The 16,460-nt window shown below is 44.0% G+C and overlaps 1 protein-coding gene across 1 annotated transcript in view; it reads left to right on the top strand.

Annotated features, from left to right (window-relative positions):
- DCC (DCC netrin 1 receptor) overlaps positions 1–16,460 on the top strand; it is a 280,795-nt gene that overhangs the window by 243,863 nt on the left and 20,472 nt on the right. Inside the window, exons 22-25 of the mRNA XM_050716343.1 lie at positions 3,144–3,209; positions 5,255–5,417; positions 11,031–11,257; positions 13,994–14,110. Coding sequence (XP_050572300.1) covers positions 3,144–3,209; positions 5,255–5,417; positions 11,031–11,257; positions 13,994–14,110 — 573 coding nt within the window. The remainder of the gene's footprint in view (positions 1–3,143; positions 3,210–5,254; positions 5,418–11,030; positions 11,258–13,993; positions 14,111–16,460) is intronic.

Below are 16,460 nucleotides of genomic sequence, written 5' to 3'. Positions count from 1 at the left end.
GGTCCTTCCCAGAAGTCTGCCAGCGTATACATACATACTGAAAAGCAAACTTAAGAATATTTCTGCCTTCTTTGAGCTCTTCAGCTCTCACTAGCACAGTGTGTTGTCTCCTTCATTACCTGGTGCTGGCTGTGGATGGGAAGACAAGAAGACACAAATTCTCGTGCTCTGACTTGTTTAAATGATGATGGATGCAGAACTTCAGTGGTCAAAGCTGAATGTCTCGAGGTCTGCCACATAGCGTGGTCAACGGGGGGAGATATGTGCCTTCAAAAACAGTTTTTTCCAATGCCCACGCAGCATTGCACATCCCAGGCTGGCCTGATGTCCCTCTTCAGGAATAAATTCTTCAAGGATAAAAGGGAGGGATACCTGGGGAGGCAGAAAACACTGATTAGTCTCTGCTTTCTCATATGAGAACATTGCTCAGCTTATTTTCTCAGTAGTTTTGGACCGTTTAAGGCAAAATGCAAGAGCAGTGGTAGTGCATCATTCCCCATCCAGCTCTCCAGCCCAAGTAGCTGGCTTGCAGCAAGCATTTTTCAAGAAAAGGGCAACACTGCCCCATTCTCTCAATGTCTACCAAGCTGTCTATGCTACCTGGGTATACATGAATATATAAATAAACAAATAAAGAAGTTGCTGAAGTAAAGCATGAAAAAAAAGGCAAGAGATTTACACTATTATCCCAACAGAATTTCTGGCCCATTTCCAGGTGCTGGAGACCTGAGAGGATGAAGATCTGTTGTGGTCACAGACGTCTTGATTTTTTTTTCTTTGCCTTGACAAGATCAAGTTGAAATGGTTATTGAATATAATGGTCATGGAAAAGGGACTTGCTTTTTCAGAAAAAAAAAAAAAACTCGAGTCATTGAAACGTGAAAGACAGAAGTGAAATGGAGGAGTGAGAGATGAGGAAGAATATGTAAGATCGCACGGATTTAGGTTTTGGTACCTCAGAAAGCATGCTAAAACTCATTTTAAAAAAGTAGGAAAAGCAAGTTTGAAGATTGTTTAACCTCCAGTAAAAAGGCAGTTCTGGAAAAAGAAGCTCATTAGTCAAGGTGTTACAATGGTTGGTTCCAAAAGCTGGAATAACATGAAGGAAAAAGCTCCACTGGAAACTGGTGGAAGTCAAAGAGATAGTCCATGGTCTGACCAAAAAAATAAAAAGAGAGATCTAGACATACCTGTTGAGTTATGCCCACCTTGTAAGTGTCTTTCTGGTCGGCATGGAGGGTTTACATCTGAATTCAGTGGAACAGGAGTTTTGTACTTGTCCTCGATAAGATGGGAAGCCCACTAGTGCCATGGAGAGTGACAGCAATGCTAAGCACAGAGCATGTTATTCCAAAGCACATTATTCCAAATAATGTCTTAGTAGCAGAACAAGGCTGAATGAACCTAAATTCAATCTTTAAAGAATTTTGGAAACGTTTCTAGCCCAACCCCCCCCCGGATATGCTCAATGTAGCCTAGCTGCAACATTGCTGGGTCTCCATTGCTGTTCCCCTCCCAGGGCAGGGTCTTTGGGCCAGGGTGCATCCATCTGAGCTGCCCAGGACACCCATCACACCGAGTGCTGCTTTTCCCCAGGAACGTAGTCCTTAATTTTAGAAGAACCAGGAAAACTGAAATGGGCAGCTGTTTATGCAAATATTTATACAATAAAAATGTCATGTATAATGCCTTGAAAAGTGCTCTTCTGCTAATTCAAAAAGTACTGAACTTGGAGTCGGGCATGCAGGTTAGTTTTTTTTAAGTTCCCAATATCCAGATTGAATTTTTGAATGTGTTAAGCTCCCTCTAAGATCTGTCAGTGTGGGCTAAATATCAAAAATAGCAATGTGTAGCAGTCTCCCATTGAGATACCCAGGCTCCTAAGTACAATATAACCCCGGTGTCACAGCGTATTCACCGGTAGCAGTGTAGTACCGTGAATATGACTGCTGTAGAGTGTCATCGTGGTAAACAGAATTACTATATATCTTACATTTATCTCTATTTTGCCTGCTTTTACAGCTAAACATTTTGCAACCTTGTTTTCTCGGGATCAAGTTGTTGTAGCTGTGCAATTACGCTGATTGAAAAGATGATTACACTGAAGTCTCTTCTGATGATAATCATCTTACATTTATTTAGGGCCATTCATCACAAAATACTTGCCAAATTGGTAGACAAAGTTATGCACATCAATTCCTTCACAGCCCACAGAAACACGAGTACCTCTGGAGAGGAATATGACAGTTGTTTAACGGTGCGCAGCAGCAACAAACAACTGCAGGAAAGTGAGAAAATGGGGTTTTTTTTTGGCCGAATCTGCCAAGGGATCGGATGGAGATGGTGGTCGTTGAAAGGAGAAGTTACCAGGAATAATCCTCTGCATTGAGTTTTCCAGATGTTTCCGTTGTCCCTTCACTGAAAGCGCACCGCAGGCGCTGTTTGGCTGCCCTGGGGCATGGCAATGCCCAGGGGTGTTATGGCATCAGATCCAGCAGCCTCTGCCCATCCCAGTAGATCTCTTCTGCCTGAGCCACTGGCCCAGCAGAGCATTGCTCGCATCACACCATGCCACCTGGGAGTGCTCAGGCTATTTTAATTTAAAAGAAACAAACAAAAAAAGCTTTGGAGAGATGAAATGGCCACGTTTGTGCTTTGCTGTAGTGCAGCTTGCCCATCCCAAGAGCATGTTGCGTAATCATAAGCTTGGTCTCCACCGAAAGAGCATTTTTTACCCCAAGCCAGAGCTCTTTACCTTCTGCTGTGGGCTTTGTCTCCTCGCTCCCATACTGGTAGGGCCAAAGAGGAGCTTGGTAGGACTTTACCACCCTCTGCAATTCTTCTGTCAGATGCGAGGAAGCAGAGATGCTGCTCTTGGCAGAACCACCATGGCTATTTCACCCAAAGCTGATAAATGGGACAAAACTAAGCAGGTGAAAAGACGAACACGTCAAATTTTACTGCATTAATTTGGAGTGCAACTATTCCCTCAGCAGCCAAAACATTTTTAGAATAATAATCATATTCCTTTTTTTTTTTTTTTTTTAATCTTAAGAGTTAGAAAGTAGGCAATTTTGAGAAACAGAAACAGAAACAGTGAAACAGTTGTGGAGTTACATTTCCATCATTTTTTCCATCAACAGGTCGTCATGGCGATGGCTCCTACTGGTCGGTGGACACCAACTTGATTGACAGAAGCAGCCTGAACGGTAAATGCAGGCTCCCTCCGATGACACCCCACAATTAAGTGGGGTTTCGGTGATAACCTTCTGGTTTTCTTTTTGTTATTTCCCTCTTGTTCCCCTCTCTCCTGCTTTGGAGGCTCCCCAGTGCACCCACCACCTGCCAGGCTGGACCCCAGATGTAGTTTTAATCAGAAATGTTAACAAAAAATAAGGTCGGGACACCATATATTCTCTCTTGGCTGTCTTAAAATAGATCCCCACACTACCTGTCAGCTTTCTGGCTGAAGCAGTGTTCCCAAAGGCCTGTCCCCACATACCCCAGTCCTGTCACAAGAGGTGTTTTAGATTCATGCCTCTAAAATTTAACAGCTCCCAAAAAATTGTGAAGTGTATTTTATATTCTTGCATTTCTATTTCGTCTTTCTGGAAAATAGCATTTCTTTATTAATTAGTTCTGCCCTAAAACAGGAAGAAACAAGGCTCAACCCTGTGGATTAACTCAAATTAAGTGCACCTAATCATTGCCAGCTGGGGTGTAGATGCAAAATCAATGACTTTATATTCCTGAGCCCACCTGCAGTACCTAACAAAGCCTTGTCACCTCCCGTTATTGAATGAAACAACAGGCGTGATTCCCTGAAATGCGGTACCAAGTGAGGTTCCAGATACAAAATAATTACGAGGCCCATAGCTGATTAACTCAGACGGATTATTTTCCTCAGCCAAGACAAGGAAGGAATGCTAAGTTTCCTTACCTTCTCCTGTCCTAGTTTGCTGTGGGCTTAGCTCCTGCTCTTCCTAATATATATAAAATATAAAATACTTCATCATAATTATAGGAAAAGTGACTTTAGAGACGTAAAGAGAACTTTCAGGACCTGCAGTAAAGGGTAAGGAAAGAAAACGTTGTTTTTCTTGATATTCTCTGTATTATTTTATGTGATGTATTCTTTCAGTGCCTTTTACTCAGCATGGAAATGAAAAAGAAAGCAAAATCTTTGGGATTTCTGTACTAGGCCATTGTAATGCCAAAAAGATGGCACTTGCAGCTGGTTGTCATATTCAATTGCCTGAAAAAAAGCCATGAGAAAAGGCAAATTATTTCAATAACTTAATTAGTTAAGTAAAGAAAGGCCATTAGGGCAGAAAACGAAGGCAGAATATTGCAATTAAATTACATCTATCACTAGCTAAAGCTGTTATTTGGAAAGATTTGCCGTTTTTGCCAGTCTCATTCAGTTGTACTAAAGGCAAAATGAACCCCCCCACACACACGCATTGTTTAGTTTGTACGTGGGAGGCTGTGGGGATGACGCCATCAGACAACTCCCGAGTTACTTTTCTTGTGAAATCCTTGACGTGCAGTGGCACAGCTCTTCTCTTTGCATCCCGTTGCACCGATCCTGGTGAAGATTTAGGTTTTTTAGCTTAAGTGGAAAGGGTTTGGGGGATTTCTGAGTTTGTAGTCTTACAGAGTGCCTATAATACCCCCTTAGCAGGCAGAGCAAAAGCATCCCTCGCTGTTCTGTGTGGGTGTCCGTAACAGATGACCCTATCAGTAGAGACACAAAAATCTGAAATTGTTATAAAAGCATAAAATGTCCTATTCCCTACGTAACGGGGAAAAATTGTCAGAAGCAAGGGAGCTGTGCTTGAAGTCAGTTTGACCGGGGCTTGATGCCAGAAATGGGGGCATCTTCAGTCCCAGTCTTGCAGCTGCACTGGAACCAAAGGAGATATAATAATAATAATAGCTGATAATAGCAAAAACGAGCTGGTAATAGCAAAAAAGAGCTGCAAGTTATTGACTCCCGACACCACGTTATTAATACCCAGGAAGCGCAAAGTCATTACTCTTTAAATATTTTCCTTTTTGCTGTACCACTGAAATGCAGTGAGATGTAAATCTCATCTCTTCGTGGCACCCTTCTGCGCCCTCCGTCTGCTTTTTAAGATGAATTGGTGCCACCCGAAAGGCTTTACATCTTGTTGTGCTTTATGGGGGACTCCTAAAGAGGGAGAGGAATGAACCCACCGCTAACCACCCGTCGTTGTCCGTGTCCTTTCAGAGCCCCCCATCGGGCAGATGCACCCTCCCCATGGCAGCGTCACGCCCCAGAAGAACAGCAACCTCCTCGTCATCATCGTCGTCACCGTCGGTGTCATCACCGTGGTGGTGGTGGTGGTGGTGGCCGTCATCTGCACCAGGCGCTCCTCGGCACAGCAGAGAAAGTACGTTCGCAAATCTCAGGGCAGAAGGAGAAGGCGATGATGCCCGTTACGCTTCAAAGTAGATGCAGGCAATGACAGTCGTATAGAGGAGAGAGGGAGTTTGGGATCAAAGTGCATTTTTGGGGATGGATCTTTTGTAGTTTTTGGAGGTATGGGCTTGGGAAAGCTGGAGGTCACTCATGAGTGGAGAACGTTCCCTGCCCCCAGGTTGCATGGTAAAAGAATAAGCACCCCTGCTGCGGTGAGCCTGGAGAAATCAGCCTGTCAGGCACATCTCTCTGTTGTTTACATTGCCAAGTATAATTCAGACACAGGAAAGGATCGATCCCATTGATTTAAAGGAAATAAAAAAAGTGTCTGTGCCTGGTGATGCTATCAGACTTTCTGGCTCCGCGGCTCTGCACCTGCACGGCTGAGGACCACACAGTCCTGCTCACTCGGTAACCTTTGGGAGGATGCTCTCCTCCCCAGACAGGCCGTCGCCAGAAGTCTTCCAGGAAAATGCAACAAGAACTGTTTCTCGAGATAATTCTTAAATACTTGGGAAAAAAAGAAAAAAAAAAAACATAGAAGATTACAGGGAAAAATCTAGGATTCTTCTAAAATGCTATAAAAGGGCAGCAGCGTAGAGCACAATGCTGGTTTTTTGTTGTTTTTTAATGAGAATTTGGAGGAGGAGTAAGTGTATTTGAAACAGACCTGGGTTTGATACATTGAATTTATTGAAAAATATTCAGCAAAAAGGTTCATTATTCTACTCTTGTGAAATATTGGCCATGAGAAAGTGAAGCGTAAGCATAGTTTAGCCACAAGAATGATATATTTTTTTGCGTGAAGGGCAAGACCATATTTATTACCTCGATTTGCGTGGATGCTTAGAGAAGGGTGACACTATGAGAGAAGGGGGGGGGGACAGGAGGGCTCCCACATATGCCAAAATGAGCCTCAAGCTGGTTGAGCACAGGCAGACGGCAGCTGGTGGTGTTTGACAGTCACCAGGGGAAGCGCTTTCTGTAAAGGTGGATACTTGAGCGTCGACTTTTTAACTAAGAAAGCTCTCGTTGAGGCAGAAAAATAAGGGCCCTTGCTTCTAGGAGGGCTCAGGTAGCTGAATGCTGAGCTGATTTTACAATTGGCTTCTGTTGTGAATTTTAACACCTGAAAATCAGGCCATCGTTCGAAGGCAACGGAAATGCGTCTGTTGAGTGGTGTTCGCTGAATCCAGGCTAAAGCTCTCCTGAGTTTCTTAAAAGGAGAAGGGAGAGACAAACAAATAGAGAGGTTCATCTGTCCAGCATCAAAACTTACATGCCCAGGTGTGAATTAATCAGCCTGGACCTCCTTTGTAGCCCCATGGGAGGAATGGGAGTGTTCAGAGAAGTGTTTATCTTATCCGAAGATATCAGCAGACCTTCCATCTGAAGGCATTTATTCCTCGCCATTAATTAAAAAAATACGAAGCTGGTAGCTTTTTATTTGCTGTGTAACTTCTGAACATCTCCAGGTGTGAACGGGCAGGTGGGTCTGACCCAAGTGACCCTACACCAGCCATTCCTGAACGGAAAGCGAGGAAAAAACAGTGCAATAAATGTGAAACGATGGATCTTAAATGTAGAGCAGCAGAGAAAAAAAAATTGAGCTTCTTCAGAACAGAGTTTGTTGGTGTGTTTCTGACCTGCCTGGAGAGCTGCATCCTGTGACACCCAGAGTTTAGATAGCAGCTTTTTTTGGCAGCTGGTTCTTATTATAAAATCACCAGCGAGCTGCTGAACAAAAGGACTGCCGTAAGGGGAAAGACCAGGTCCTGCTGGATAATGCAGTGCTTCCCCAGAGCAAAAACTTGCAGGTGATGGAATAATCTCCCGTAAGCCTTCGGTGGAAGAAAGTCATATTTCTGCAGTTAATTAAAACTCGGCTGAACAAAGCACAGTAAAACATATTATACAGAACAACTTGCTAACTGCCCTAGGTGGCTTAGGATGTGTTTTCTGTCTCTGCCACCAAGGGAAGAATGAAATATAAAGAAACCCTGCGGCAGTTTGACACGGGGAAAAAACAGGGGAGGAAAAACCGGGTGAAGATCCAGGTGCAATAATTTAGTTGTGCGTAAGGGCTCCTGCAGGAACTGAGAGCCATCCCTTCACCATAATTACATCCTCCCCAGCTCGTGTGTCTGCTGATGGGGTTCTTTGGAGGGTGGGCAACGGGGCCACCCATCACCCTGTCCCCAAATACCCTCCTGGTCTGGGCAGGGCAGGTCATAGCTCATGAATCCTGGCTGAATCTTAAAGGACGATATCACCTTATGCAACATGCTCTCAAACTGCAGTACCTGCTTCTCCCGGGAAATTTTTTAAGGCTTTGTGAGATGGGAAACTTGTCTAACACGTCACAACAATTAGCCTACGGACCGGTACCATTAGGTTGTGGCATAAGAGAAAAGATGAGGGTGGACGTCTCGTCTGAGCCTGGACTGTAGGTAGTGCATATTTAAACAATTAAACATGAAATGCAGTCTTGAACGAGTGCCCAACCAATTAGTATAGTGGGCAGGGATCAACATAAAAAGAGATGACAAAAAATAAGCTAAGACTGATTCGAATCCCATCGAACTAACGTGGATGTGCCAGTACATGCTTGGGAAGACATTAAACAAAATGTCATCACCCTGAAGTTAAATGGGATCGAGCTGGCAGCCCCTGAAGAGCCTCGGTTTGTTCCCCAGGGATGCGGGTCCTGCTCGCAGCAGTGGCACGGGGTGGGATCTTAATGGGGACAGATGATGGAGCCAGGTGATGGGAGAGACAGGGACCGGTCTGAGGTTTTCAGGCTGCCTGGCAGGAAATAAAGAGGCCAGAATGAAATGATGTTTCACTTGAAAACAGTGGGGGAGGTTTAGTGGAGAAAGAACTGGTTTGTACTCCCGATTTGTTGATGCGTTGTTTTTCTTTTCTTTTCTTTTTTTTTTTTTGTTAATAGGATTTTTACACCAGTTGACTTTCCTTTAATACAGCCCGAAAGGCAAAAGACAGCCAACTCAGAGCAGTTACAGCGCTATCAGGGCAAACGAGGTGAATTGGAAAAGGCCTCGCTGGGCTTCCTTTAGATGCATTTGTCTGTAGCTGCGGGGGGATGGAAACCCTGCCTACCGCACCACTCAGCACACGGTCCTGTAATTGGCCCGAATCAGACACTAAAAGCTGTCCGCCTGCAGGGGTCCAAACATCCCATCCAAAAGGCTGATGCTAATGAGTTATCAGCCGTGCTGCTGCTGATGGCTGGCCCCATCCGCACCGCTCCCGGGGCGGTCCTGAGCCCTGCCGAGCCGCCAGCTCGGGCTGCTTGGGGCTGCTCCGTGCCCGCTGCTTGTTTTAGGAACAGTTCAGAACAGTTAAGCTTGGTTTTGATTTGAGAACGGCTCATTTCAGCTTATTTCTAAATCCGTTTTTCAGTTTATTTCTAAATAACAGTTTATTTCTGAGATATCCAGATAGGGAAGGTCCTAAACTGTTAAAAATTAAGCTAGGCGGAGTTGTTATAAACCTAACTTTTTTCTCTGACATTAATTACAAAATGAAGAGCAATCTCACTCTGTATTATTGGAAAAATTGTCCTTTTTAATGTATATATTGTCACTGTTAGCTGTGTGAGTGTGCTGTACAACGACTGAAGCCCCCGCCCAGGCATTGTTGTGCTGGAGCCTATGGAAACAGACAACTAGAAAGAGTTTTCCCTGCAGCGAGTTTATTTATTTCGAAAGCAGAGCTTAAGTTCTGCTACCGTCATTCAAAATTGCATGAGCCCAGTATATATTCTAAGGGCAGACCCGGTCTCTATTTTTACATTTATCCTTAGGAGAGAAACGTGTATCGTTATGGTATGCGAGCTGGGTGCGTTTCACGTTGTAAAATAGCTGAACAGCAACAGAAACGCTGCCACCTGAGAGCACGTTTTCACTTCCAGACTCCTTGAAAATGGGTAATGGACTAAACTTGAATCCCACTGTAAACCTTAGACTTCCAAAGCATCGGTTTCTGATGGTTTTCAGCTGAGGTTTGGATCCGATGTGGGTGTTTCCATCACTGCAAGGTTTCTGCCTCCCCCTGGAATGGGGGGTAGATGCGTTTTCAGATGAACCTCAACTTTTGCATTGCACAAACAAAACCTTCCCGGGGATGATTTATTTTCGTTTGTTATTGATGACCTTTTCATCTGCGTTCCTGGCTCCGATTCAATTTGCTGCTCGTGGGCTGTCAGAGCATCAATAATTTGCGAGGAAAAAAAAAAAACAATGCAAGCCGAGCTAGATCACTGCATATATTTTTAAATGATATCATTGCCGTAGCAGTTTTGTAGTTATGGTTGGAATGACACATTCATTACAACCCCCTATTTACTGTTGTGCACAAAATTAGTTTGGGGCTGAATTTTCCCTTGTCTAGCTCCAGCCTGGAGAAATGAATTATGTTCAATTGAAAGTGACAAAGAAATGGCTGTATCCTGAAGTGAAGAAAACACTTCTGTATATAGAACCAAAATTAAGGGCTTTTTTTTTTTTTTTTTTGAGTGACATTGAAAGAACAACTTTACTTTTTAATTTCAAGCCGGACGTGTGTTAAGGTTTGAACAAAGACGCTCGTAATTATTCTTGCAGGTGTTAATCAGGATGCCACTAGGATCTGTCCAAGCGGGTATTAACGAGCCGTCCTTCCCCCACGGGGGCAGAGTGCAACGTTCCCTCCTTGTTCTGCCCAGCGCTGTCATTTTAAATAATTACCTTTTGGCAATTAGAAAATAACAGGCTGAGCACGGAAGGTAATTACGGCCAGAGACCAAGAGTCTGATTTCATAGGGCTGTAAACAAAAATCTCCTTGCTGCCAAGGACCTGAGCAAGGTCTGCTCCTCAGGGTGGCTGTTGAGGACTGAGATATTCCTGCTGAAGCCAAAATATCATTGCCAGGGGCTCCTGGTGGTGGGGCAGGACTGCCCTTGGCCTTATTTACATTGCAGGACGTGTTCGGCCCTCGTCTTGAAGGCAAAACCCTTTTTTTCTTTTTTTTTAATGCAGGTAGTTGTTCCACCTACCTTTGGCTTTCAAGATCAGGCTGAGACAATTGAGCAAAGAACAGAAATTGATTCAAACAACCGGAGCTTCATAAAGCTGAAAAGCTCCTCGAGCTTTTTTTCTGGCAGGATAACCCCCGCGCCACCTTTCTCAGTAGTGCCTGGAGCTTGGTGTAGGAGAAGCGGTTATCTGAGCACGATAAGGTTTTCTCTACAGCTGTGAATAAGACATTGTGCTCCATGTTTGAGGAGCGTAGCTGCTGAGGCCCAAGCCCTTCCCATGGAGAAAATTCCAGTTTTTCCTTCTTTTTCACCCTCTTTCACCCCTCTGCTGAACACGTGCTGTCCGTGAGCACTTGGTGCCTCGTGCAGGGGACTTGGCAAGTGGCCACGTGGGGACTTCGACATCACCTACACCTTTGAAGGACACATCTAGAGGGCTTCTCTAGGAGATGCCGACGAGCAGTGATCACTCAGTGTCTATCCTTGTGGTCTTACAAAGAGGAAGCATGTTCTTACGTGACTGTTTTCATTTTTCTTTGCTGCAGGAAACGTGCGACCCACAGCGCCAGCAAAAGGAAGGGCAGCCAGAAGGACCTGAGGCCCCCGGATCTGTGGATCCACCACGAGGAGATGGAAATGAAGAACATGGAGAAGCCGACGGGCTCCGACCCCGCAGGCAGGGACTCGCCCATGCAGAGCTGCCAGGACATCACCCCCGTCAGCCACAGCCAGTCCGAAACGCAGCTGGGCAGCAAGAGCACCCCACAGCCTGGTGAGGAGCACCCACAAGGAATATATTGATTTTCACTTGCTTTCTAGATTTGGGGCATTTACATTCCACGTATTCCCATTTTTTTCACCCTTTCTGGCACTATAAATCATTTTATGGTGCTGCATGAGGAGCCTCTAGCAGAGGGCTAAACTTGGCGAGATTCAGGAGACTGCAAGGACCAACAGCTCTGCTTTAAGCAGAGCATTTCGTAGCATTAAAACCCATTGATAGGTGGGAAAACATCACCAGAATCTCGTATTTTAAATGGTATCTGAGGTTTTAAACCTACCAGTGTCAAATAGTCGATATTGCTTTAGTAGATGAGAATGCTTGTGTAAGAAGTCAAACAATGAGAAACCTGATAGAGGCTGTGAAAAACTCTTTTCATTTTTCTAGCCGTAGACGATATTTGCAGAAAGCTTTTTTTTTAATATTTCTACACTTTTTCTTTTTTTAAATCCTGAAACTCAACTGGAAGCCAACTGTAGTTCAGTTTGGGTACCATTCTAGGAAACACAGAGGGGAACAAAGTGAGGGAGCAAAAGAAATGAAAAATGGAGCAGAGGGAGAACATGATCACGAAGAAGGTCAGCAACATCCCCAGGAGGAGAGCTTGGGGCAGCAAGGCTGAGAAAGCTTCCAGATGCAAGGAAGGACATTCTCTAAGAAATAAGTGGTTTCGGTGAAGTTTCCCCCTCCTGTTTTCTAACCTTAGCGCACACCCCACATCACAGATTTCACTTCAGCTAATAACGTTTTTTCCACCAGAGCAAATAGGAAGTCTTGGGAGAGGCAGGTGGTGCATACAGGCAGGGGTGGAGGGCGAAGCACGGTAAGTTGGAAAACATAAACATATTTCTCCTGAGTTCCTCGTGAACACATCGCTTGTGGGCGACGGAGCAAAATAATTCCGCAATATCTGTTGGGGCTGGAAATAACGAAGGTGACTTTTTCAGATGCTTCTGATGTTTCTCGCGCTTTTCTATAGCTCCCATTCTTGAAAGGAAGGAAAAATTTTTTTAAAAAAAAAAGAGGAGTTTTCAAGTTGCTTAATGGATCTAATTATCTTTTTTTTTGACATTCTGCTCGGGGCCGATAGCTTTCTGTTTATCAAGATAGTTGTGACAATGATTTGTATTGTTTTTAATGTAAAGGGCCTTGTTATGTCAGACGCTGGAAAACCATAACCAGAAGTTTCTCTCTGCCTAGCCAGGCACTGCTGTTGATCGAGAGACCTGACCCAGGGCCCAGAAAGATCGATTTGAGAGCGCCATTGATCGCAATAGGCTTAAAATCGAGTGCATGGTAGGAAGTCATCACAGTGTATGAGCACGTTAATGACAAAGGCCGGGCGAGATATTTTACGTGTAAACACCTTGGACCATAAATAAATGCTTTTATGTCGCTTCCCAAAGTGTAATACACAGCTCAGCAATGCAGTCCTGGGCTTTTCACTAGCAATTAGGTCCCCAAATGGCCATCGAGAGCAGACTCAGCATTTCAGTCCTGAAATTTAGAGAAGAGTCATTTGGGGAAAAAAAAAAAAATTAATCTTTTTGTGCAGATCTTTTGTGTTTGTTTGTTTCTTTTTAGATGGAATATGTTTTTACTTGGGAACATCAGCAACGAGTAGCTGGAGCGGGTATTAAGCTTCCCAGTATGACAGTAATAAATGGATTTCATCCATGGTTTATTAAAATTGCAAAAGTGGAATCAGAGAATCACAGAACATTAAGTAACATTAATATAAGGCTCATGTGAGACAAGGTATGAAGTGAGAAATACAGCTTTTGTTTCGTCGCAAATTACTCCTCTGAACATCCAGTTCCTGGCACATTTTCGTCCTGACAAGTATATTCTCTAGCATCTTTGGACGCTTCGAGTAGCCTATATTAATGTGACTAAATTAGAGCATCCATATTTCAACACGTAAACAGAGTGTCTAAATGACACGGGCACGCTGAGCCGCTTTTGAATTAGATGAGACGTAGGCAGAGATGCCCCACGAGGCAGCGTGTCTCAGCTCGCTGATCTAGATAGATGTGCTAGCTGCTCCTGGATCACAGACGCAATATTCACCTCGTTTGCCCTGACAGCACTCTAACTGCTCCGTGTCATCATTGCCTGGACTCCAGCAACCATGGCAAGGAAAAGTTCTGCCTGGATCTTGTTGTGATAGGAGAAATCGACATGCAAAGACTGGAAGAGCCACCACACATCCCAGGGTCTGCAGTATGGGCAGTCAGGATGTGGGACTTGGTGGCATGTCACAGCAGACGTCATTTTCATCCTTTAGACGTGTTTCAAGGACCAATTCTTGGCTGCCGGGATTTGTACATCCCTGAATTATTGTATCCTACTTCTCTATTTCAGATCTTGATACTTGAATTTTAAGATAAGTTTATAACAGGGAAGTTGCAAGAAAAATGTTGTGTTTTTTTTTTTTTTTATGAAGTGGATGTGGTTAATTTCCAAGACAAAGGAAGATTAAATCATGGAGGGACTGGAAAAGGAGAAATGGTATCTTAATTCTTTGACAGCAAAATGCAAACAATAATTTTATTCAAAAAAGGCAGCCCAAATAGTCCGCATGGCTCTTTGCAGGTGGTGATATTTAACGATTGGCTGAAATAACAGAATTCTAAAAAAAAATCCAGTGATCTCATTGCTGGGAATGAGGTGAAGACATTCGTTTGTCACATTTTCAACTAAGATCTTGTGTTGTTTTTTTCCCAGCTGCTGAGACAGAAGATGTTGGCAGCAGCATGTCCACCTTAGAGCGCTCACTCGCCGCCCGCAGAGCCACCCGTGCCAAGCTCATGATCCCGATGGATTCCCAACCCACCAACCCTCGTGAGTACCAGGGCCTTCCCCTGGCCCCCTTCTGCATGCTCAGGCCCTGCTCACCCATCTGAACATCTCCTCTGAGCTGTTGAATATGATCTAGCTACACCTCACAAGTAAAATAGCCACGTTTTCTCCATCTACAAAAATAAAAATAAAAATCCTGCAAGTGCTTCACAATTCATCAGTGGCAAAACTCTGGAGGAAATTCAGAAATCAGGCATCTGCTCGACTCAGCGCTGGCTAAGCCTGAAGAATCCTTGTTTCTATTTTTACCAGGTGGCTAGTGGTGGATAAATCCCTCTGTCTCCCTTGAAAAGAAATAGGAGCAAGAGTTCAAGCTGGCAGAGCAGGAGGCTTTGCAATGCATTGATGCAAAGTGTGATATTATTATCCGTACTTAGAAGCAGCTGGACATTAGCACGGTTGCTCTGATATTTCCTTTTGTCTGTAGTAGCTGGCCACAACACCATATGCTTTTCTCATATGGAGTGACTCTCTTACAAAGCAGAATTTTAAACAGGCGTTACATTTTGGTGACCACAGTATATCATTGAATGAACGTCGTAGATAAAATGATTTTTTTTTTCAAAGCAGCAAAGTACACGAGAAAGGCAGGAAGGCTGGAAAGCACTAGAAAGCTTGTCCCATCCTGCAGAGCTTATTAAAATTTCCAAAGTGACCTTGCCTCACTTCTGAGCAAAGGAGAGGGGTAAGTGAGACCCCCAGGCACCAGAGAGGACAAGCCTCTGGCCTCCACCTTTCCTCTGAGCAGCCCTGTGGTCCAGCTCCTGGCAGCTCTGGGAGTTATCTCCCAGGTTTTAGCTAGAAGTTCCACCTTTGACCTCAGAAAATACATCTAATTAAAAATATCTGGAAATTGGCGTATCTGTGTTAATAACGAGCTGGGAAAAACGAGCACGCGTTGCCAGAAATCCATTTAATCACAAAATTTCTTTCTAGCTCCGATGGTTAAATGTAAATGCCTAGCTGCAGGTGCTCAGGAAGAGCACATCACAAATTATATGTTTAAAAAAAAAAAAAAAAGGAACACAATGAAGGAGATGAGAGGGAATAACTTACAGTGGCTTTGCTCAGTAAATTATTCAAGGGGAACTGGTAACAGTTCCTTTAATTTGTGTTCCTTACGGGTGTGATTCGGGTCATGCTGCTAAACCTGAGCCTTTCAGGGATAAATCATACGAGTCTGGGGGAGATTGAATTCACTTCTTCACACCTCGGACATCACATATTGCCAAATGGCAGCCACTTTGTGGGCTGGAAGAAGGACCGCTGGGCTGGGGGAGAGAGCTCGGACCCTCCTGGCACGCCCAGGGAAATGTTCCCACCTTGTAACCAGACTAATTCCACAATTAGGCAATTTGCCCTTTTTTTTTTTTTCAGTGGGATTCCTCCTAACTTGGCCTGGTGTGAAGGAGGGCAGCAATCCAGGAATATGGGTAGACTTCGAGCAGTGCAAACAAAATCAGAACCACATCAATTGTAATTATATTGGGTCATGGTTAACCAAAAGTCAGGTCAACACCGTTCTACAGCATTCAGATAAAAGTCCTCTGAAATACATTTCCTTATTTTTTTCACTCAAATGATGTGTTCTGAGGAACGATGTCCCGTTTTCTATTTATTGATAGTTTCAACAACGTCAGTCTAATCTGCAGCGACAAAATATTGTGATTGTTTGCAAATAATTAAACGCTGGTTTATGAAAGCCTTATTTGTGCATTTGTGCAGGCTGAGTTGTGCTGAATGTGTCTCCTTCCCCAGAAAATGAAACCGAGGCTTTGTCAGATCAGATGCTTTAATTAATTTCTCTCCGTTGGCCTGATACTGGAAGAAATTGTCAGTAGCGAGCGATTAAAAAGATTGAGGAAGCAACGGTATAATTTTGTAGTAAAAAAATGGATCCTGTAAAATGTTAAGCACCAAATCTGAAGATATTCACGCTCGTCTTAATAATCACTATTTACAGTCTTTGAAAACAAATATCCTCCATAATGGGCCTTTGCTTACCGAGGTGGAAGGAGCCTAAAGCAGATAAAGTTGATAAGGCTTTGGTGATGTCTTTGATGGTTGCAAAGCTGCTGAAATGCAGGCACAAACACCAAGGCTGACGTGTGGAGAGGAAGAACACCAGGGGTGAGGCGCTCTCCAGGCTTCCCACCATCAGTTCTGCCCTCCCCTGATGTTTAATTAAGCCCTGGCCAGCGCCGCATCGCTCTGCCATGTTTTGGGGAGAGGATTCTGTTTCCCTCCCTCCCTAAATCTGAAAAAAAAACACAGCAATTCTTTTTTTTTCCCAGGGAAACATGGAAATGACAACTCTGTTGCTTTGGCAGCT

The sequence above is a fragment of the Cygnus atratus genome, chromosome Z, assembly GCF_013377495.2.
Source record: "Cygnus atratus isolate AKBS03 ecotype Queensland, Australia chromosome Z, CAtr_DNAZoo_HiC_assembly, whole genome shotgun sequence".
Classification (NCBI taxonomy): domain Eukaryota; kingdom Metazoa; phylum Chordata; class Aves; order Anseriformes; family Anatidae; genus Cygnus; species Cygnus atratus.
Note: the sequence above shows the minus strand (reverse complement) of the source record. Positions and strands in the feature narration are given on the sequence as shown.